This window comes from Geotrypetes seraphini, chromosome 2 (assembly GCF_902459505.1).
Source record: "Geotrypetes seraphini chromosome 2, aGeoSer1.1, whole genome shotgun sequence".
Lineage (NCBI taxonomy): Eukaryota > Metazoa > Chordata > Amphibia > Gymnophiona > Dermophiidae > Geotrypetes > Geotrypetes seraphini.
The window spans coordinates 449,636,156-449,658,890 of record NC_047085.1 but is presented as its reverse complement, the minus strand read 5'-3'; the positions used below and the strand labels follow the sequence as shown (position 1 = coordinate 449,658,890).

The 22,735-nt window shown below is 47.6% G+C and overlaps 1 protein-coding gene across 3 annotated transcripts in view; it reads left to right on the top strand.

The window, feature by feature from the left end:
- ITGB1 (integrin subunit beta 1) overlaps positions 1-22,735 on the top strand; it is a 234,339-nt gene that overhangs the window by 160,498 nt on the left and 51,106 nt on the right. For all 3 annotated transcript variants that reach the window (XM_033931504.1, XM_033931506.1, XM_033931505.1), the window contains 2 exons: positions 11,315-11,553; positions 15,542-15,764. In XM_033931504.1, the coding sequence (XP_033787395.1) occupies positions 11,315-11,553; positions 15,542-15,764 (462 nt within the window). The remainder of the gene's footprint in view (positions 1-11,314; positions 11,554-15,541; positions 15,765-22,735) is intronic.

Genomic DNA, 22,735 nt, shown 5'->3' with positions numbered 1-22,735 from the left:
TTGCAGAATATGCTGGAAGTTATTCTGCATCAGGAGTTTTGTAATATGCTTGCCAAATTAACTCCTGCCTCGACTCTGCTTCCTGCAGTCCAGCCTGAACACTCAGCACTAATACATGGAGTCGAGTCCTTAAGAGTGCCTCGAGATCAGTCTACACACTCTGTGCAAGGAGTTGAGTTCTTGCGAGTGTCTCGAGATACATCTGCACAAGGAGCTGAGTCCTTATCAGTGTCTTGCCTTCGATCTCCAACTTCCAGCCCTACCTCTACGCATAAGGCATTGCCTTTTTCGAGGCACAGGGCGAGGACTCCTGGACATTCCTCAGAGGCTGGATTCGAGATTGCTATCTTATTCCCTGAGGTACAGTTCATATCCACACCATCTGTCGAGACATTCATCGAGGCCAAGTCCTCTTCTCGAGACAGACCTCGTTTCTCGAGGCATTGAGACTCCTCGAGACAACCAACTTCCTTGTCGAGGAAATCTACAGTAGAGCCACAGCATTCTCTTTAGTCGAGTTCTTCTCCTGCAAGGTTTTCTTCACCAGCTGGTTCTTCAAAACGAAAACATTCTGCTTCTCCGGCTTATTCCAGAAGTGATCTTTCTTCTACTACTTTGCCTATGGATTCTGATCTGCGCTATCAATATTCCAGAGAGGCTTCACCTTCTTTCTCTGCCATGAGAGGTACTTCAAGGGGTACTTGATCACCTTTGCTTCAACATCACGTTGGAGTTTGATTCAAAATACTCTTAAGGAGTATAGTGGAACCTTGGTTTACGAGCATAATTTGTTCCAGAAGCATGCTCGTAAACCAAATTACTCATATATCAAAGTGAGTTTTCCCATAGAAAGTAAAGGAATCTTGCTTGATACGTTCTCTCCCCCCCAAGAACCGGCATCGCTCCCCCCTCCCCACTCGCGAATGCCCCCCCCCCCCCGAACAGCATTCAACCTTACCCTCCATCTGGCACTGGCACGTAGCCCACAGGACGTACCGGTGAAAGAAGTTCCTGCCTCTTGCCTGGGCCTTGAGCATCTGTGCATGGTCAAGGCCTTCTGGTTCTCGCTCTCTCCGAGATTCTCGGAGATCTCCAAGAATCTTGGAGAGAGCGAGAACCAAAAGGCCTTGACCATGCGCAGATGCTCAGGGCCCAGGCAGGAACTTCTTTCACCGGCACCAACACATCCTATGGGCTGCGTGCCGGTGTCAGATAGAGGGTAAGGTTTAATACTGTTCAGGCGGGGTGTGCCGGTTCGCAGAGGGGCTTGCATTCGCGGGCGGGGGGTGAAGGGGAGCGATGCCGGTTCTCGAGGGGGGGTGTTCACAAATCGAGTCAACGCTCGGTTTGTGAGACAAGATTTGCGAGAATATTTTGCTTGTCTTGCGAAACACTCGCAAACCAAGGTTTGACTGTATTTGGAAGAGCTGGGTATGCCTAATCCTCCTAGGGATTCCTTAAAATTACCCATGAATGGCATTCTTTCTCAAACTTTTAAAAGAAACCTTGATACACCATATTCCATTCCTGTTTTGCCAGCAAAACTGGAGTCTCAATATAAGATGGTCCACTGTCTCAATTATCCCATCAATCTCTTCTCATGGAATCTTCTTTATAAAGGACCAATCCGGCCAAGGTTTATGCCACAGTCCCACCTGGCTGAGAGGGCAGGACCATGGACAAGTTTGGCCTTCGGCTGTATCAAAATTCTGTGATGACAAAAATAGGATTTTAAACTACAATTTTATCTTTACATCATATCTCAAGTATTGAGTCAATGCTATGCCTACTTTCTTCAAATATCTTCCAGAACATCGCCTGCCAGAGTTCCAGCATATGCATTCCACTCTTGGTCAATTTCGCATGCATATGTTCAAGCTTTAGATGCATATGATGCTTTAGAGATGTCCTCCAGGGTCACTGCATTCTCGGTAGCGATGCACCATCTAGCTGGCTCCGCACCGTAGATATGGATCTAAATCTGCAGGATCAACTGGCTAACATCCAATGTCAAGGGAATGAGCTGTTTGATGACTCAATTGAGTCAGCTACAAAACGCTTGTCTGAGCATGAGACATCATTTGCCTCCATAGTTCAGCCAAAGCCTTCCACTGCTAAGAGGTACAGGCCTCCTCCATGTTATCAGAAGCGTTATCCTCAGAAGGCTGCACCTTATTCAAGGCCACCTCCTAAGAAACAACAGCAGCAACAAAACAGGCAGTGTAAACCTCAGACTCCTGCTGCGCCTAAGCCTACTTGGCTTTTTTGACCATCTCGCACAGAGCATTACTTCAATCGTTCTGCCTCTGTCCTCTCCTCTTCCCATAGGAGTCGTCTCCATCATTTTTATCATCGATGGAAACTCATTACATCCAACCTCTGGGTCCTCACAATCATTAGGGAAGGTTACTCTCGTCACTTACTTTAGGTTCCATCAGATCTTCCCCAACAGAGTATCCTTCAAATCCATCACAGACTCCGTGCCATCAAGGAAGTTCTTCTTGAGCAGCAGAGCACGGGGTTTTACTCCCGTTACTTCTTTGTCCCAAAGAAGATGGGGGTTCTGCAACCTCTATTGGACAAATTCCCATTCATCCATCCTCTCGTAAGTTTCTCAGATTTCAGGTGGGAAATCATCATTTTCAACACAGAGTGCTGCCTTTCGACCTGGCATCATCTCCCAGAGTTTTCACCAAGTGCCTAGTAGTGGTGGCAGCAGCTCTACGTAGCCATAGTCAACATCTCAAGGGGGGGGGGGTTTGTAGCGACCCAGCGGACTATTTGGTTCCTCCAACATTTGGGGTTCGAAATCAACTTTCCGAAATCCCAGCTACAGCCCTCTCAAAACCTACAGTTCATTGAAGCTGTACTAGACACTGTACAACTCAGAGCATCGGGATGCTCTCATTCAGCTTTGTCTCAAGATGTCGTCCCTCTCAGCGAGGATGGTTATCCTAGGTTATCCATGATGGTTATCCTAGGTCACATTGCCTCTACAGTTCACGTGACTCCTTTTGCCAGACTTCACCTAGAATTCCTCAGTGGACACTGGCGTCTCTGGGCGCAGGCTTCCGATCCACTCTCTCAACACATTACAGTGACTCCTTCATTTGGGCAATCCCTTCACTGGTGGATGTCTTCATGACAGATTCCTTGACCTTCATTTGGGGGGGTTCATCTCAATGGTCTCCGTACGCAAGGGCATTGGTCCAGCACAGATCATTGGAGCCACATCAATCTGTTGGAACTTAGAGCGATTTCAGTACTCTCAAAGCTTTTCAACATCATCTTCACGATCAAGTAATCCTCATTTTTACAGACAATCAAGTAGTCATGTACTATGTCAACAAGCAGGGAGGAACAGGATTCCTCCCTCTTTGCAAGGAAGCTCAGAAAGTTTGGAATTGAGCAATTCTTCACAACACTTTTCTGACAGCAGTCTACATTCAAGGAGAGAAAAACTTTCTGGCGGACAAATTGAGTCGTCTTCTACAACCTCACGAATGGACACTCAATTCCTCGCCTCTACATCACATTTTTTTTCAGTGGGGATCCCCTCAAATAGATCTATTTGCGTCTCCCCACATCAACAAACTACCTCAGTTTTGCTCCAGGATCTACTCTCCTCACCAACTGGAGGCAGATGCTTTTCTTCTGGAATAGATGAACAAATTCCTTTATGCATTTCCTCCATTCCCTCTAGTTCTCAAGACACTCGTCAAACACAAACATGCCACCATGTTTCTGATAGCTCCTCGGTGGCCCAGACAACCTTGGTTCTCCCTTCTCCTTCAACTCAGCAGCAGGGAGCCACTACTTCTACCAGTTTTTCTGTCTCTGCTTAAACAGAGTCCGCATTCTCTACTTCATCCCAACCTGCAGTCTCTGCACCTGTCAGCTTGGTACCTTTCAACATAACTTCCAATCTACAGTTCTCTCAATCTGTCAAGGACATTTTAGAGACTTCCAGGAAGCCTACCACCAGGCAATGTTACAACCAGAAATGGACTAGGTTTTCTGCTTGGTGCACTCTTCATCACAAGGAGCCTCAATCTACCTCCTTGTCTTCAGTTCTGGATTACCTGTTTCATTTATCTCAATCAGTCATCAAATCCACATCCATTCAAGTCCATCTCAGTGCAATTGCTGCTTTTCATCAGCCTATTGAAGGGAAACCCCTTTCTGCTCATCCTGTGGTTTCCAGATTTATGAAAGGGCTTTTCAATGTCAACCCTCCTCTCAAATTGCCTCCAGTGGTTTGGGATCTCAATGTTGTTCTTGCTCAATTGATGAAGCTTCCCTTTGAACCAATGGCTCCGACTCATCTAAAATATCTCACTTGGAAAGTGTTTTTTCTCATTGCTCTCATGTCTGCTCGCAGAGTCAGTGAGCTTCAAGCTTTAGTAGCAGAACCACCTTTCACAGTATTCCATCATGACAAAGTGGTTCTCCGTACTCATCCTAAATTCTTACCTAACATATATAAGCACATAAGCATGGCCTCTGCCGAGTCAGACCATAGGTCCATCATGCCCAGCAGTCCGCTCCCGCGGCGGCCCTCCAGGTCAATGACCTGTAGTGATCTATTACTCAAGAGCATTTTGTCTTGTATAGTAACCCTCTAATTGTACCCCTGGATTCCCTTACCCCTCAGGAATTCGTCCAATCCCTTTTTGAAACCCAAAACCGTACTCTGCTCAACCACCCCCTCTGGAAGCGCATTCCAGGTGTCCACCACCCTCTGGGTAAAGAAGAACTTCCTAGCATTTGTTCTAAAACTATCTCCCTTCAATTTTTTTGAGTGTCCTCTAGTTCTTGTTGCCCCCGCCAGTCTGAAAAATCTGTCTCTCTCTACCTTCACTATACCCTTCATGATCTTATAAGTTTCTATCATATCCCCTCTAAGTCTCCTCTTTTCTAGGGAAAAGAGCCCCAACTTCTCCAGCCTCTCAGCATACGAGAGGTTTTCCATGCCCTTTATCATTTTTGTCGCTCTTCTCTGGACCCTCTCGAGTATCGCCATATCTTTCTTTAGGTACGGCGACCAGTACTGGACGCAGTACTCCAGATGCGGTCGCACCATTGCCCTGTACAGCGGGAGGATAACTTCCTTGGTTCTGGTAGTGATACCTTTTTTGATAATGCCCAACATTCTGTTCGCCTTTTTTGAGGCCGCTGCGCATTGTGCTGCCGGTTTCATTGTTTTATCCACCAAAACCCCCAAGTCCTTTTCTAGGTTGCCTTTTCCCAATGTCATCCCCCCCATCATGTAGTTGTACATCAGGTTCCCTTTCCCTATGTGCATAACTTTACATTTCTCCACATTAAAACTCATCTGCCATTTATCTGCCCACTCACTCAGTTTGTCCAGATCCCTTTGGAGTTTTTTACATTCCTCTACAGATCTAACCTTACCGGAGAGTTTTGTGTCATCCGCAAATTTTATAACTTCACACTTTGTCCCTGTTTCCAAGTCATTAATAAATATATTGAATAGCAGCGGTCCCAGCACTGACCCTTGTGGGACGCCACTTGTGACCCCTTTCCAGTCAGAATAGTGTCCCTTTACTCCTACCCTCTGTTTCCTGTTTGCCAACCAGTTTTTGATCCATCTGTGTATGTCCCCTTCCACCCCGTGGTTCCACAGTTTCCTTAGAAGGCGCTCATGAGGTACCTTGTCGAAGGCTTTCTGGAAGTCTAGGTATACTATATCTATGGGGTCACCTTTGTCCAAATGTCCGCTTATCCCCTCGAAGAAGTGCAGTAGGTTCGTTTGGCAGGATCTTCCAGTACAGAAACCATGCTGGCTTGTTCTCATCAGCTTATTTTTTTCTATGTGCTCACTGATACTGTTCTTGATCAATGATTCGGCCATCTTCCCCGGAACTGAGGTCAAGCTGACCGGTCTATAATTCCCCGGGTCGCCTCTGGTTCCTTTCTTGAAGATAGGTGTAACATTTGCTATCCTCCAGTCTTCCGGTATTACCCCTGTTTTCAGGGATAGGTTACAAATCTGTTGCAGTAACTCCGCTATTTCGTTTCTAAGTTCTCTTAGTATTCTTGGGTGAATTCCGTCCGGGCCTGGCGATTTGTCAGTTTTTAGCCTATCTATCTGTTTGAGTACGTCTTCGAGGCTTACCTCCATGCACGATAATATTTCCTCTTGGTCCCCCTTGAAGAATTTTTCCGGTTCCGGAACATTGGATGTGTCCTCTTTTGTGAAGACCGACGAGAAGAACGTGTTTAATCTGTCCGCCACTTCCTTTTCCTCCTTTACCACTCCTTTCCTATCCCCCTCATCCAGGGGTCCCACTTCCTCCCTCGCCGGCTGTTTCCCTTTCACATATCGAAAGAAGGGTTTAAAGTTCCGTGCCTCTTTTGCAAGTTTCTCTTCATATTCTCTCTTTGCTGTTCTGACTACGCGGTGGCATTCTTTTTGGTGCTTCCTGTGCTTTTTCCAATTTTCCTCAGTTTTATCCTGTTTCCATGTCCTGAAGGATTTTTTCTTATCTCCTACCACATTCTTAACTTCTCTTGTTAACCATGCTGGGTCCTTTGCTTGATTCTTTCTGCCCCCTTTTCTAAATCTGGGTATATATCGGCTTTGCGCCTCGTTCACTGTGTCCTTAAAAAGGGTCCAGGCTTGGTCCACTGTCAGTGCCTTTCTGGTGCTGTTCTTGAGTTTTCTCTTTACCATGTGTCTCATGGCATCATAGTTCCCTTTCTTGAAGTTGAACGTTGTTACAGTGGTTCTCTTCCCCTTTGGCATACTTAGTTCCACTTTGAATTGGATCGTGTTGTGGTCACTGTTCCCTAAAGGTCCCGCTACTTCCACTTCTTGGGCAGGTCCTCTCAGCCCATTAAGGAGTAAATCCAGAATAGCTGCCCCTCTCGTTGGTTCTTTGACGAGCTGTTCCAAGTAACAGTCCCCTACAGCCTCTAGGAACTCCAATTCCTTTGAACAATTGGAAACTCCATGGCTCCAGTCTATCCCTGGGTAGTTGAAATCTCCCATAACTATGGTGTTAGCGTTTTTACATTCTCGCCTCAACTCAGCTCTCAGTTCTTCATCTATTGCTTCTGTTTGTCCGGGCGGGCGGTAGTACAGCCCCATCTTTATCTCGGTTCCCTTTCTTCCTGGTATTTTAACCCATATTGATTCCAGTTGTTCATTAATTGTTGGTGTGTCCACTCTGATCGATTGAATTGTATCCGTTACATAAAGTGCTATTCCTCCTCCTTTCTGATGTGTCCTGTCTCTTCGGTAGAGCTTGTACCCTGGTAGTGCTGTGTCCCATTTGTTGTCCTCGTTCCACCATGTTTCCGTGATTGCTATGATGTCTAGGTTCTCATCTTTGGCCCTGGTTTCTAGTTCCCCCATTTTGTTTGTCAGGCTTCTTGCATTAGTGTACATACAGTTTAAGTCTCGATGGATTTGTTTTCTTGTTGGTTTCCCTTGCGATCCATTTTCCTTTCCGTCCCCTTCTTGTTCTGCAGACTTTTGTTTATGGTCTTTCTTGTCTTCCTCCTGTGGGGCGTGGTGTGTTTCTTCATTACGTTCATTTTCTTCTTCTTGCCCCTTGTTGACTTCCCCATATAGTAGATTCCTCCTATCCCTTTCCTGATTTGTCTGGCTCTGCTGGTATTCCATTGCTTGTTTTGACGTTGTTGGTGTCTTCCCTGCACTTTCCCCACTCAGTATCCTTTTGGGATACTGTCTTCCGAATCATCAACATCTGGTTGACTGTCGGCTTTCCCCTTCCTCTCAGTTTAAAGCTTGCTCTATTCCTCTCTTGATGTTGCTTGCTAGTAGTCTAGTTCCCGCCGTGCTCAGGTGTAATCCATCTCTCCTGTAGAGCTTGTTCTTGCCCCAGAACGTTGTCCAGTTCCTCACGAATTGAAACCCCTCTTCTTCACACCATCTCCTCAGCCAAGCATTTATTGCTTGTAGTTCCGTCTGCCTCTTCACATCAGCCCTCGGTACTGGTAGGATCTCCGAGAACGCTATCCTCTGTGTCCTCATCTTCAGCTTCCTTCCCAAGATCATGAATTGTTCGGTGAGTGCCTTCCTGCTGTAGTCTCTCCTGGCGACATCGTTCGTCCCGACATGGACCATCACTGCCGTCTCTTCCGTCTCTGCTCCCTCCAGGATCCTTTCGATTCTGTCGATGATGTCCCTGGTTCTTGCTCCTGGGAGACAGGTCACCAGCCGATCCTCTCTCCCTCCTGCTATGTGACTGTCCACCTGTCTCAAGATCGAGTCTCCCACCAGGATTGCAGATTTCCCTTCTTTCAGTCTCCGCTGTGGTCGCATATCAGTGTCTTCGGTGGCACTCATTTCTTCTCCCTCTAGGTTCTGGTAGGATCCTGCTTCTTCCTCCTGCGAGTACCCTCCATGGGATCCTTCCTCGTTCATGTCGGATAGCTCGTGTCCTTCGCTCAGCTCATCCTCCTTGTGCGTGCTATGCTCGGGTTCTTCTTCTACTCTCCTGTAGGCATCCTCAATGAACTTCTCAAGTTCCTTGACCTGTTCCTTGAAGTGCCTCTCTCTCGTTGGGTAATCGGCTGTCAGGAATGGGTCTTCTGAGATGTAGAGTCCCTCTAGTTCCTGGATCCTGTGCTTCAGGTGACTGACCTCACTCTTCAAGCTCTTCAGTTCCTGACATCGTCCGCACACATACAACTGTCTCCCCGAGGGGAGATAGTCGTACATGTGGCAGTCCGTGCAGAACACTGGGAAGCTCAATCCCTGGGCTCCTTCAGCTTCCATGCTTGTCCGCCTTCTAGAGGTTCGTATGCTCTTTGCTTGCGCACTCACTCTTGATCCTGGCTCTTCTTGATCCTCTTTGTCCTCTGCTTCCTTCCGCCTGTCCTGTTCTTCGTAGCCCTCTCTGCCTGTCAGAACCTTTTTGCTTGAGTTTGTCTTTTCTTAACCCTCCACCACTACCTTCAGCTTTTGTGAGTTCCCCCTGTTACCTCTTGGGTTTGTCTTTTTTATCTGTCTTCTGTTCTTACTGCTACACTCTTGTGCTCTCTGTGCCTGTCCTTTATCTGTCTTCTGTTCTTACTGCTACACTTCTATGCCCTCTGTGTCTGTCGCTACTTTTTTGTTTTGTGTGGGTGCGGCCTCCCTGGACCTACCTGTTTTCCTGTCTTCAGTGACTTCTGTCCCTCTTGCTTCTCTTGTCTGTATGCGGCTTTCCTCCTGTGCCCTTGTTACCCTTTCCCTGTGTGCCTGCTACCACTTACCCTGCTGCCTCTCCTTGTGTTCTAGGGTGTAGCGGTCTGGCTCTTCTTACGGCTCTTCGCAAAGGCGCTCTCGCTAAGGCGAGCGCCTTTGCCGCTCGCCTTCGCCGCGCGCCGAACGGCTGTGCGCCGCTGGCTCCCTTCCTGTTAAGGGAGTCCGGCGCCGACGCTGGTGATGACGCGGTGCGGGTGGGCGGAGCTAACTCTCGCCGCTACCCGCTCCTCGTTCCCACCGTGTCCTGCTTCCTCCTGCTTGCCTACCTCTCTCCCAGCTCTCTCCTCCTCAGCTACCGCCTGCTCTGCCTGCCTCCACGCGGTCTAGCTAAGTTCTTCGCGCCGCTGGCTCCCTTCCTGTTAAGGGAGTCCGGCGCCGACGCTGGTGATGACGCGGTGCGGGTGGGCGGAGCTAACTCTCGCCGCTACCCGCTCCTCGTTCCCACCGTGTCCTGCTTCCTCCTGCTTGCCTACCTCTCTCCCAGCTCTCTCCTCCTCAGCTACCGCCTGCTCTGCCTGCCTCCACGCGGTCTAGCTAAGTTCTTCGCGCCGCTGGCTCCCTTCCTGTTAAGGGAGTCCGGCGCTGACGCTGGTGATGACGCGGTGCGGGTGGGCGGAGCTAACTCTCGCCGCTACCCGCTCCTCGTTCCCACCGTGTCCTGCTTCCTCCTGCTTGCCTACCTCTCTCCCAGCTCTCTCCTCCTCGGCTACCGCCTGCTCTGCCTGCCTCCACGCGGTCTAGCTAAGTTCTTCGCGCCGCTGGCTCCCTTCCTGTTAAGGGAGTCCGGCGCCGACGCTGGTGATGACGCGGTGCGGGTGGGCGGAGCTAACTCTCGCCGCTACCCGCTCCTCGTTCCCACCGTGTCCTGCTTCCTCCTGCTTGCCTACCTCTCTCCCAGCTCTCTCCTCCTCAGCTACCGCCTGCTCTGCCTGCCTCCACGCGGTCTAGCTAAGTTCTTCGCGCCGCTGGCTCCCATGGTTTCAGAATTTCATCTCAATCAATCCATTGTTCTTCCAGTGTTTTTTCCAAAGCCTCATTCTCATCCTGGAGAAACAGCTCTTCATACCTGGACTGTAAGCGTGCTTTGGCTTTCTACTTGCAAAGGACTAAGCCACAGAGATCTTCTCCTCATCTTTTTGTCTCCTTTGATCCAAACAAGTTGGGACATCCAGTTTCCAAGGGTACCATCTCCAACTGTTGGCTGCTTCCATCTCTTTCTGCTATGCTCAGGCTGGACTGCATCTAGAGGGTTGAGTCATAGCCCATAAGTTAGAGCCATGCCGTTATCTTTAGCTTTCCTTAGATCTACTCTCATTGAAGGAATCTGCAAAGCTGCCACTTGGTCCTTGGTTCATACATTCACCTCTCATTATTGTCTGGATTCTTTTTCCAGACAGGATGGCCACTTTTGCCAGGCAGTATTACAAAATTTATTCTCCTGAATTGTCAACACTCCCACCATCCCATTCTGGATAGCTTGGAGGTTACCCAAATGTTGAGAATATGCTGCCTGTTTGTCCTGGGATAAAGCACAGTTGCTTACCTTAACAGGTGTTATCCAGGGACAGCAGGAAGATATTCACACAACCCACCCACCTCCCCTGGTTGACTTCTTAGCTAGCTATCTGAACTGAGGAGACGCGCGCCCTACGTCGGGTGGGAAGGCACTCTCGCATGCACATTGCGGCAGTTGTGAACTTTCTAAAAGTTCTACAAGCAAGTCTGCTTGTGAAGCTGTCCGCATCAGGGCTCCGTGGTTGACGTCACCCATATGTTGAGAATATCTGCCTGCTGTCCCTGGATAACACCTGTTATGGTAAGTAACTGCTTTTTGGTGGTTTCCATCAGTTCTAAATTTGCTTCCCAAGATGTTGAAAATTAACAAAACTGTAGACAGTTGACCCAGCCATAAGATTCTATTGTATATAGAGAGCATGACATGTCTTTATTATATAGGCAAATTGCCATTGAAACTACATTCTTTTCTTGATCAGCAAATAAAAAAATAAGGTGGATTCATTTGTTTACTTCACGCAGATTGCTCACAATATTATAATTTTGCCTTCACAATAGGTGTAATGAGGGTCGCATTGGTAGACTATGTGAATGTAGCACAGATGAAGTAAACAGTGAAGACATGGATGCATACTGCAGAAAGGAAAACAGTTCAGAAATCTGCAGTAACAATGGAGAGTGCATTTGTGGACAGTGTGCCTGTAAGAAAAGAGAAAATGCTAATGAGATCTACTCTGGCAAATACTGTGAATGTGACAACTTCAACTGTGACAGATCTAATGGCTTGATTTGTGGAGGTGAGGATTGAGTTTTCATGTACTACAGACATTACAACATTACATTTTTTTAAAAAATATACTTATCAGCTGTGACTTTGGAATATTTGTTGCCTGGGTTAAATGGAAGCATTTTGGGACCAAGAGGTGCTTGGAATGTTAATGTTGAGCAACTGCCCTTTTCAAGGAGAGTAGTGTGGTGCCTCAGCCTTGGAGGTTACAGAACTCCTAGTGATGCAAGGTATCTACTATACACACAAAGAAACTAAATGTTATGTGATTCTATTGGTTATCTAGTCAGAGTATAAACACAAATATAATATTAGTGTGGTATATGCAGTTTTTAAATCTGCACCAAATTTAAATAAAAAGTAAGAATGCTTCAGAATCATTATAGAATATGAACTGCTGTTAAATGAATAAATGTAACAAATCAATTACAGGTGCTCTGGTTAGGAGTTTCACTCACAAAAGCATAAAACAAAATAACCACAAGATGTATAATGAACCAGTACTTGTCAGGCAGCACTTTGGCTGCCAATAGGAATGGATGTGTGATCTGTTGCTCTCCCTCACTGCACTATTGAAAGCTTCTATACTTAAGAAATTTCCCTTTCTGAGGTGTTTTTTGTTTCTTATCAATTGGAATAACAACACTATGGCATCAAGAAAACAGACAAAATTGGAGAGCAAAGAGTCCCAAACAGGATCCTGCAACTCCATCTAAGGTGCCATTACCAGTGGAATAGGGAAAAACCAGTGATCCTGTCATGGTGGAATTTAAAAAGATACTATATTTGATACAGGATAATACAGATAAGCTCACTTCAATTCAGACAGTGGTTTTTAACTTGTCTACAGCGGTTTTTAACTTGTCGCAGAAATTATCTATATGATCCACTAGAATGGACCAGCTTGAACAAAGAGTTTCAGGTGTGGAAGATGAATTGGTTATAGTAACAGCTGACAGGAAAATAATTTCTCGCCTTTAAAAGGAACTACAAGATGCAAATAATTACAGCAGGTGAAACAATATTCGACTGTTAGGTCTCCCGGAGGGAGTGGAAGGTACTAATATAACTCAATTCATAGAAGATTTCTTATCTAAAGTATTATCAATTAAATTCTCCTTTCCACTGGAGATTGAAAGGGTACATCGTGTTCAGCACACAGATCAAACAACCAGAGAGGTCCAAGATCAGTGATTATATAACTTTTAAGGTACAGTGGTGCCTCACACAACGAACTTAATCCGTTCCAGGAGCAAGTTTGTTATGTGAAACGTTCGTTGTGTGAAACGCGTTTTCCCATAACAATACATGTTAAAAAAAATAATTCGTTCTGTAGCATAAAATATGCTAAGATGACATAAAAAAAGATATATTATTTTTATTTAGATACATCTAAAAACATAATTGTTTTTTAAAACAACACACATTTTTTAAATTTAAAGACAGACTAAGTAGAGTCTAATTTTACAGTGAGAGGGCAGAGTCTCAGCGGCAAAAACTGGGACTTAACTGTTCATTTTTTTTTTTCTACCGTGTTTCCCCGATGATAAGGCAGGGCCATCAAATAAGACAGCCCCCCCTTTTTAGAAAAAAATGTAAAATAAGGCACCCCCCCGCAAATAAGCCACCCACCGATACCTGCGCTTACCCGAATCGGGTGGTACGGTGGGTGACTCCGTGTGGTCCCTGGCACCCCCGACACGATCGGGGCAAGAGGGAGCTCAAGCCCTCTTGCCCCCCCGACTCCCCGACACGATCGGGGCAAGAGGGAGCTCAAGCCCTCTTGCCCCCCCCGACTCCCCGACACGACCGGGGCAAGAGGGAGCTCAAGCCCTCTTGCCCCCCCGACTCCCCGACACGATCGGGGCAAGAGGGAGCTCAAGCCCTCTTGCCCCCCCGACTCTCCGACACGATCGGGGCAAGAGGGAGCTCCCTCTTGCCCCCCGACTCCCCGACACGATCGGGGCAAGAGGGAGCTCAAGCCCTCTTGCCCCCCCGACTCCCCGACACGATCGGGGCAAGAGGGAGCTCAAGCCCCCTTGCCCCCCCCGACTCCCCGACACGATCGGGGCAAGAGGGAGCTCAAGCCCTCTTGCCCCCCCCGACTCCCCGACACGATCGGGGCAAGAGGGAGCTCAAGCCCTCTTGCCCCCCCGACTCCCCGACACGATCGGGGCAAAAGGGAGCTCAAGCCCTCTTGCCCCCCCGACTCCCCGACACGATCGGGGCAAAAGGGAGCCCAAGCCCTCTTGCCCCGCCGATTCCCCAACTCCCCGACAATATCGGGCCAGGAGGGAGCCCAAGTCCTCCTGGCCACGGCGACCCCCTAACCCCACCCTGCACTACATTACGGGCAGGAGGGATCCCAGGCCCTCCTGCCCTCGACGCAAACCCCCCCTCCCCCCAACGACCGCCTCCCCCCAAGAACCCCCGACCGCCCCCCCAGCCGACCCGCGACCCCCCTGGCCGACCCCCACGACACCCCCAACCCCCTTACCTTTCTGTAGTTGGCCGGACAGACGGGAGCCAAACCCGCCTGTCCGGCAGGCAGCCATCGACGGAATGAGGCCGGATTGGCCCATCCGTCCCAAAGCTCCGCCTACTGGTGGGGCCTAAGGCGCCTGGGCCAATCAGAATAGGCCCGGGAGCCTTAGGTCCCTCCTGGGGGCAGGGCCTGAGGCACATGGTCGGGTTGGGCCCATGTGCCTCAGGCCCCGCCCCCAGGAGGGACCTAAGGCTCCCGGGCCTATTCTGATTGGCCCAGGCGCCTTAGGCCCCACCAGTAGGCGGAGCTTTGGGACGGATGGGCCAATCCGGCCTCATTCCGTCGATGGCTGCCTGCCGGACAGGCGGGTTTGGCTCCCGTCTGTCCGGCCAACTACAGAAAGGTACGGGGAAGGGGGTTGTGGGGGTCGGCCAGGGGGGTCGCGGGTCGGCTGGGGGGGCGGTCGGAGGTTCTTGGGGGGGGGGCGGTCGTTGGGGGGAGGGGGGGTTTGCGTCGAGGGCAGGAGGGCCTGGGATCCCTCCTGCCCGTAATGTAGTGCAGGGTGGGGTTAGGGGGTCGCCGTGGCCAGGAGGACTTGGGCTCCCTCCTGGTCCGATATTGTCGGGGAGTTGGGGAATCGGCGGGGCAAGAGGGCTTGGGCTCCCTTTTGCCCCGATCGTGTCGGGGAGTCGGGGGGGCAAGAGGGCTTGAGCTCCCTTTTGCCCCGATCGTGTCGGGGAGTCGGGGGGGGCAAGTGGGCTTGAGCTCCCTCTTGCCCCGATCGTGTCGGGGAGTCGGGGGGGGCAAGAGGGCTTGAGCTCCCTCTTGCCCCGATCGTGTCGGGGAGTCGGGGGGGGCAAGAGGGCTTGAGCTCCCTCTTGCCCCGATCGTGTCGGGGAGTCGGGGGGGCAAGAGGGAACCAGGCGGAGAGAGGGCAGTTAAGCGCAGTGCCTGCGCGGAAGGATGCAGCTCGGGCGACTTCGTTGTGTGAAACGAAGTTCGTTGTACGGATCAAGACATAAAGTTCGTTGTGCGCAGCGTTCGCTGTGCGAGGCGTCCGTTATGCGAGGCACCACTGTACCAGCAAATGCTTCAGGTCTTGAATACAGCGGAACAAATAAAATCCCTTAACTGTCAGGAAAGTAAAATTTTAATTCTTCTTGACTTTGCAAAGCGTACTGCCTCTATGAGAAAAGAATTTCTGCTTTTGCATCCCATGTTGGGTCCTTTGCTCTCAGTGGACTAGGTCCTTAAGGTTTTTCTGTGGATTGTTCAAGTAGACTTTTGGAACTCTTAAATTTTCAATAAAGTCCATTTCAGGAACATCTTCAACCCACAGTGTTTTTGACACCTCATACTTTGCCAGGTTCTTTTGTTTTTCTTTGGAGTTGGGAGAGAGTAATTTGGATGTAGGTTTAGTGAGCTCTCTGCTAAAGTGATATTCAATTTCATGATCACTTGCATATTTTTTTGTGTATTGTTTTTGTAACATTAGTCAACTTTTAATTTTCAGGTAATGGTGTTTGCAAGTGCCGAGTGTGTGAGTGCTTCCCTAACTTCACTGGTAGTGCTTGTGACTGCTCTTTGGATACGACATCATGTGAAGCAGCAAACGGACAAATATGTAATGGCAGAGGAACCTGTGAGTGTGGGCGGTGTAAGTGCACTGATCCCAAGTTCCAGGGAGCCACTTGTGAGATGTGTCAGACCTGCCCTGGTGTGTGTACTGAACACAAGTAAGTGGTAAACAAAAATGATGCAGTTAAATTTTAAGGAATTAACTACAGTATTTTGACAAATGTGAAACTGATGGTGATAATTGTATTATGCAGGATATAAGGGGGGTTCCATAACCAATATGCATTAGATACAATTTTAGTTAAGACCTTAAAAGACACTAATATATATTTTAAAAGATGTAGCTGAATAATAGAAATGCTTCAGAGATTGTGACACAGCATAGTATGCACAGCACACAGAGTACATAGTTTTCTTAATAGAACAAAATATTTTGGTTTAATGTCTGAAACAAGATGCTGAAGTCATAACATAACTGTTCCCTGAAAATTTATTTATTTATTTATTCATTTATTTAGCCCATCCTCCCAAAGGAGCCCAGAACGGGTTACAGGAGTACATTCATAGTATGGGTAGGACAAACTTTAGTGAGAAATACAGACTTTACAGTATAGACAAGGGGGTTTAGATTACAGCATTTACAGTGGAGACATAACATACAGATTTAAAAATACAGACTTAGTAGGCATAGGGTGGATTAAATTGCAGTGTGTACCAGTGCTCCCTCTAAGCGGGTGGGTGTTGTGGGCAAAATTTTTTTCGCTGTGCGCTACAAATATCGGGCGCCAGCGCCAACTCGCCCGATTCTCCTCTCGCTGCCCTGCCATCTCCGTACGCCGTGCGCTGTGACGTAAACTTGTGCGCTGCGATGCAATATTTTGTGCGCCAGCGCACGCCAGCGCAGCTTAGAGGGAACACTGGTGTGTACAGTGTAGATGTAACATGGAGGTGACATAACTTTCCTAGCAGGTGGGTGTATCTTTGCTGTCGGAGAATGTGGTGGTAATCAGGTTATATTTGTGGTAGCCTGTGAGTTTAGAGAGGTCGTTTGGTGTATTAGGCGGTGCCTTTGAGATCCATCCATCTGGGGTATAGACGTGGGTTGCTAAGGAGCTGGGTTTGTAAAGAGGAAGGTTTTCATGGCTTTCCTGAAATTCCAAAGACTGTCTGGTGATCTAATGGATGGGGGATGATGTGCCATAATCTGGGTATGTAATGAGAACATAAGAATTGCCATCTCCGGATCAGACCCTGGGTCCATCAAGTCCGGTGAGCCACACACGCGGAGGCCCCGCCAGGTTTACCCTGGCATAGTTTTAGCCCCATATCACTGTATGCTTCTCAAGGGAGATGTGCATCTAATTTACCCTTATCTGTATCACTCTGTGCCACTCTTAAGGAGATGTGCATCTAGTTTACCCTTAAATCCTAGAACGGTGGATTTTGCAATTACTTCCTCTGGGAGAGCATTCCAGGTGTCCACCACTCGCTGCGTGAAACAGAACTTCCTGATATTCGTCGTGGACCTGTCCCCCCTCAGCTTCAGTCTATGTCCTTTTGTCCGTGTCACATTGGACATTGTAAATAACTGCTTTAACTGCTCCATTGTGTCGAATTCTTTCAGTATTTTGAAAGTCTCGATCAGATCCCCTCACAGTCTCCTCTTCTCAAGGGAGAACAACCCCAGTCTCCTAAGTCGTTCCTCGTAGTCCAGGTTCTCCATACCTTTCACTAGCTTCGTTGCTCGTCTCCACCCTCTCTAGCAGTTTTATATCCTTCTTTAGATATGGAGACCAATGCTGGATGCAGTATTCCAGGTACAGTCTGACAATGGCTCTGTAGAGCGGTATTATAACTTTCTCTGATCTATTCTTAATTCCCTTCTTTATTATGCCTAGCATTCTATTTGCTTTCTTCGCCACCACCGCCGCACATTGCGCTGATGGTTTCAGGGTCCTATCTATCAGTACACCCAGGTCCTTTTCCTGTTCAGTCTTTCCCAAAGTTACACCTGACAATACTATACTTGTGATCTTTATTTTTTCTGCCTAAATGCATCACTTTGCATTTTTCCACATTAAAATTCATCTGCCATTTATCTGCCCACTTCTCCAAATGATTCAAGTCGCTCTGGAGAATAAGAGCGTCTTTGGGCTGTCTCAAACGTGAGCGAGCGACCAGGTGGCAGGATCAGCCGTTTTTCTGTTTGAAATCTCAGTGATCGGTTGGGGACAAAAGATTGTAGTTTTGATTCTATGTAGTTTGGTGTCATCTTGTGGAAGCTAAGCGTCAAAACATATTTGTCACTTATAGAGTTAGGGAAAATCATGTGACTTTAACCATTTGATTGTAGCCCACAGAAATATATTGTCTAGCAAATGTTGAAGTTTTTTGTAAACGAGATGTTTGTAATAGAATAGAACATGGTCAGCATGTCGTCGGCGAGCATGTTGTTCATTTCCTTCTATTGCTGACGGAGGTGAAACCAATATCGTGCGATGAGTTAAGTCATTACCTGTTCAGTGTTCTCCCCAGAAATTTTTTCCAGCTGGGTGGCATGAAAAAGTAGCCAGGTGGGGCACGATGGGGAAATTTGGTGGTGGGAAAAATTAACCTTCTCTTTTACTAAGGTGCGCTAACATTTTTAGCACGCGCAAACTCCTGCGCTACACGGGAAAACTAACACCAGCTCAATGCTGGTATTAGCATCTAGCGCGTGTGGTAATTCTGTGCGCGCTAAGCACACGCTAAAACCATTTTTGCAACTTAGTAAAAGGAGCCCTAAATGTGTACTATTTTTATTAGTTAATTATTATTATTTTCCAATGCTCAATATGACTTCCCTTTTTAAGGTTTGACACTTGTGCCAGAATATTTTTACTTAATTTAAGAAGCATCCAATGATAGAAGGGAATAATTAGATATTTTCCCTCTTTCAAATGATATAGAGCAGGGATCTCAAGGTCCCTCCTTGAGGGCCGCAATCCAGTTGGATTTTCAGGATTTCCCCAATGAATATGCATTGAAAGCAGTGCATGCACATAGATCTCATGCATATTCATTGGGGAAATCCTGAAAACCCGACTGGATTGCGGCCCTCAAGGAGGGACTTTGAGACCCCTGGTATAGAGGTTTAAAAAAGGGAAAGGAGTTAATGAAGTCATTAGGTTCAATTTAGCCATTTATTTCTGCATGAATTTAAACAACTAAAAAAAAAAAAGATAAATATAGCTCATCCAATCATACAAGAATGGCTCTACAGCAGGAGTGCCCACACTTTTTGGGCTTGCGAGCTACTTTTAAAATAACTAAGTCAAAATGATCTACCAACAATAAAATTTTAAAAACACAAAGCACACTGTACGCAGAGAAAATGTTAATTATCATTTATATTCCGTGAGTTTTCAAAGAGGTCAAGGCAGATGACTTTATGCAATGTCACCTCAGGAACAACTGCACAAAAATAAACAAATATACCCCCTCCCTTTTTACTAAACCACAATAGCGGTTTTTAGCGCAGGGAGATGTGCTGAATGCCCTGCACTGCTCTCGATGCTCATAGGCTCCCTGCGCTAAAAACCGCTATTGCGGTTTAGTAAAAGTAGGCCATAGTGCAAAATATAGACAGCAGATATAAATTCTCAAAATGGACACATTTTGATCACTAAATTTAAAATAAAATCATTTTTCTTACCTTTTTGTCTGGTGATTTCATGAGTCTCTGGTTGCACTTCCTTCTTCTGACTGTAAATCCAATATTTCTTTCTTTCTGCCACTTCCCTTTTCTTTCTGTCTCTCTTTCTTTCTCTCTTCCCCCTGACTGCCTGTTTCTCTCTCCCCCTGCCCCCTCTTTATTTCTGCCTTTCTTTCTCTCTCTCTCTCTCCCCCTGCCTGTCTTTCTTTCTGTCTCCCCCAAGCCATCACGCCGATATCTCCACTTCCCCCATTCTTTCCCTCCTACCCCCTAAGCCACCACGCCGATTTCTCCCTGCTGCTTCCCTGAGCTAGGTCAGGCACGTACAAGTGCCAGACTCACAAGACTTTACCTCTGACGTTAATTCTAACGTCGGAGAGGAAGTGCCAGACCAGCCAGGCAGCGATTGGCTGGCCCAGAACTACCTCACAGACGTCAGAATTGACGTCAGAGGTGAAGTCTTGTGAGTCTGGCGCTTGTACGCGCCTGGCCTAGCTCGGGGAGGCAGGAAGAAAAAGATTGCAAAGGCAACGCAATCGACTCACATTGCCTCTTTGATCTACTGGTTGATCACGATCGACCATTTGGGCACCCCTGCTGTTATGGTATCCTGTCCTAACCTGAGGAAAGGGGTTTAGTCCCCAAAAAACTGCCTTATATCAATTTCCTATTTATAAACTTTAATTAATACAGTTACACTACTACTTGATTCTAGGTAAAGCAACAACAAAAAATTTTTTTCTATCTTTTGTCGTTTCTGTTTTAATTATCTTCTCTTTGCTCTCTTCTTTCTATTCAGCATTTATCCTCGCTCCCTTCCATGCAACATCTGTCCTCTCTTTGCCCCTTCCACTCAGCCTCTGCCCTGTCTCTCTACACTTTCCATCTACTGTCCACCCTCTCTCTGCTCCTTGCATTCTCTGTCCACCCTCTCTGTCCTTTCCATCCAGTGTCCGCCCTTTCTCTGTTCTATATGGCATCTTCCTTCTTTCTATGTCCCTTCAATAAACTATATATCCTGTGCCCTTTCTCTCCTTTGTACATGATTCATTTCAGCTTCACCCCTCCCCTATGCTCTGGCATCTCTCTCTTCTCCTTTCCTTCCTTCCTTCCCACTCCACCCCATGGTCTGGCATCTCTATCTCCTTCCCTTCTCTCCCCCATGCCCAAACATCTCCCTCCTCCCCCTCCCCCATATGCGCTGATATCTCTTCCCCCCCCCCATGGTCTGGTAGCTCCTTTCCTTTCCCTCCCTCCCATGGTCTTGGCATCTCTTGCCTCTCCTCTCCCTTCCCTAGTCTTCCTTATCCCCTCTCTCTCCCCAATTGGGTGCTGCAGCAGCAGCACTTCTCATCCCTCTCCCCCTCCCTAATTGGGTGCAGCAGCAACAGCACTTCTCTTCCCCTCCCCCCTCCCCAATTGGGTGCAGCAACAGCTTTTCTCTTCCCCCCCATTGGGTGCACCAGCTTTTCTCTTCCCCCTCCCCCCAAAAAAATTAGGTGCAGCAGCAACATTTCTCTTCCCTTTCCCCCATAATGGGTGCAGCAGCAGAATATTTTTCTTCCCCCTCCCCTCCCCTATTCGGTGCAGCAACAGCATTTCTCTTCCCATCCCTCCCAGCTCAGAAACCCGGTAGTCGCTAGGCAAGTTGTAAGCTTCCCTCCATTGCTGACCTATCTTTCATAGATCAGCGATGGAGGGAAGCTTACAACTTGCTGCTTTTACTTGCGTCGGGCCTTCCTCTTTGCCGAGTCCTGCCTACTTTCTGTTTCCGTGAAGGCAGAATCCGGCAGCGAGGAAGGCCTGAAGCAAGTAAAAGCAGTAAGTTGTAAGCTTTCCTCCAGGGCTCTGTGTGCGTGCCGGCTTCCCTTCTCTCCGAAACCGGAAGTTGCGTTCCGTGGGGGGGAGGGAAGAGAAGGGAAGCCGGCACGAACACAGAGCCCCGGAGGGAAGCTTACAACTTATTGCTTTTACTTGCTTCGGGCCTTCCTCGCTGCCGGGTCCTGCCTTCATGGAAACAGAAATTAGGCAGGACCCGGCAACAGGAAGGCCCGAAGCAAGTAAAAGCATGCTGGCAAAAAAAAAAAAAAAGGCAGTCAAACAAAATTTTCAGCGGAGTCAGCCCAGAAAGGAGCATCGGCGGCAGCAGAAGGATTCGCCGGGCGCTCATCTATATTAGCTGGGCGATGCACCCGGCTATAAGGCCCTGGGGAGAACACTGCCTGTTGCTAAGGAAAAGTACTAATGAAGTATGATTAACCAGAAACCATGTGACTTGAATAGAACCAATAGAATATTGTTGAATTATTAAATTTGTAAATGGATTGTAATTGGAAGATTTACCAAATATATATGTTTAATAATGAACTAATTGATGATGTCATCCCAATAAAATGGCCAGTCCCTTGTAATTTGAAGAGACTTTTGGCTGTCACATTACCATTTTAGTAAGCTGTCAAAACGCTCCTCAAGGCCTTGAATATTCATTAACCACATTTTTGTGTTAGATTTCTTCCTTGATCTCCTCTGAGATAGAAATAAAGAGATGGAGGTATGACCTGGATGGATCAAGATGGCTTCGAGAACGGACGCCTGAACGAGCCTCACTGCTTACCTCGCCTGAACCAGTAGCCGTGGTGACTCTATCCACGTTCCAATATGGGGAAGAGGAAGGGAGCCTTTCGCCCTAACCCTCCAGCGACTGGAGCCTCTCAGCGGATGGTCCAGACGTTGATACAGAGCGCGTTTGCCCGTTCGGGTGAAGGAACCTATCCCACTTCAGGGGAGAGCCCGGAACTCTTGGGCAATCTCAGCGCAGGACCGAGCCAGACGTCATTGAGCCTGGAGCAAAGGCCGATCCCTCCCCAACCCGGAAGCAAACTGATGCAGGGGCTAGAGGGAGTCCTGTATCTTAGAGAAGGAAGTTCGGATCCCACTATGAGAGGGACACCTGCACGGGACTCTTTGGAGGAAAGAGCAGGCGAACAAGGTCAGCTAATTCCCTGCATCAGAGGAGAAGAGGTGAGAGACGCTTCGGGAGGGAGAGCTGTTACTTTTGGGGAGTTGAAAAAGCCTAAAAAGATTGATATGGAAGCGCTCTTGCAGGCCATATCAGTCATGGATTCCAACCTGAAATTAACTTTTTCTTCTTTGAAAGTGGATCTTTCAAAGGTGGAGCAACAAGGGATAACATTAACTAATTTAAAGGAAAAATTGGAGAAGCAAGAAGAGGATTTAGGACAAATGAAAAGAGTGGAATTAGAAAAGATTAAAGAGAGCTCCTATATATCACGTAAAATGGAAAATTTTGAGAACCAACTACGGAAAAATAACTTAAGAATTTTGAATTTTCTAAAATGTCCTATTATATCACCAGTAGAAATGGTAAGGAAATATTTTCAGGAGACCTTGGCCATTCCAATGGAGAATTTACCT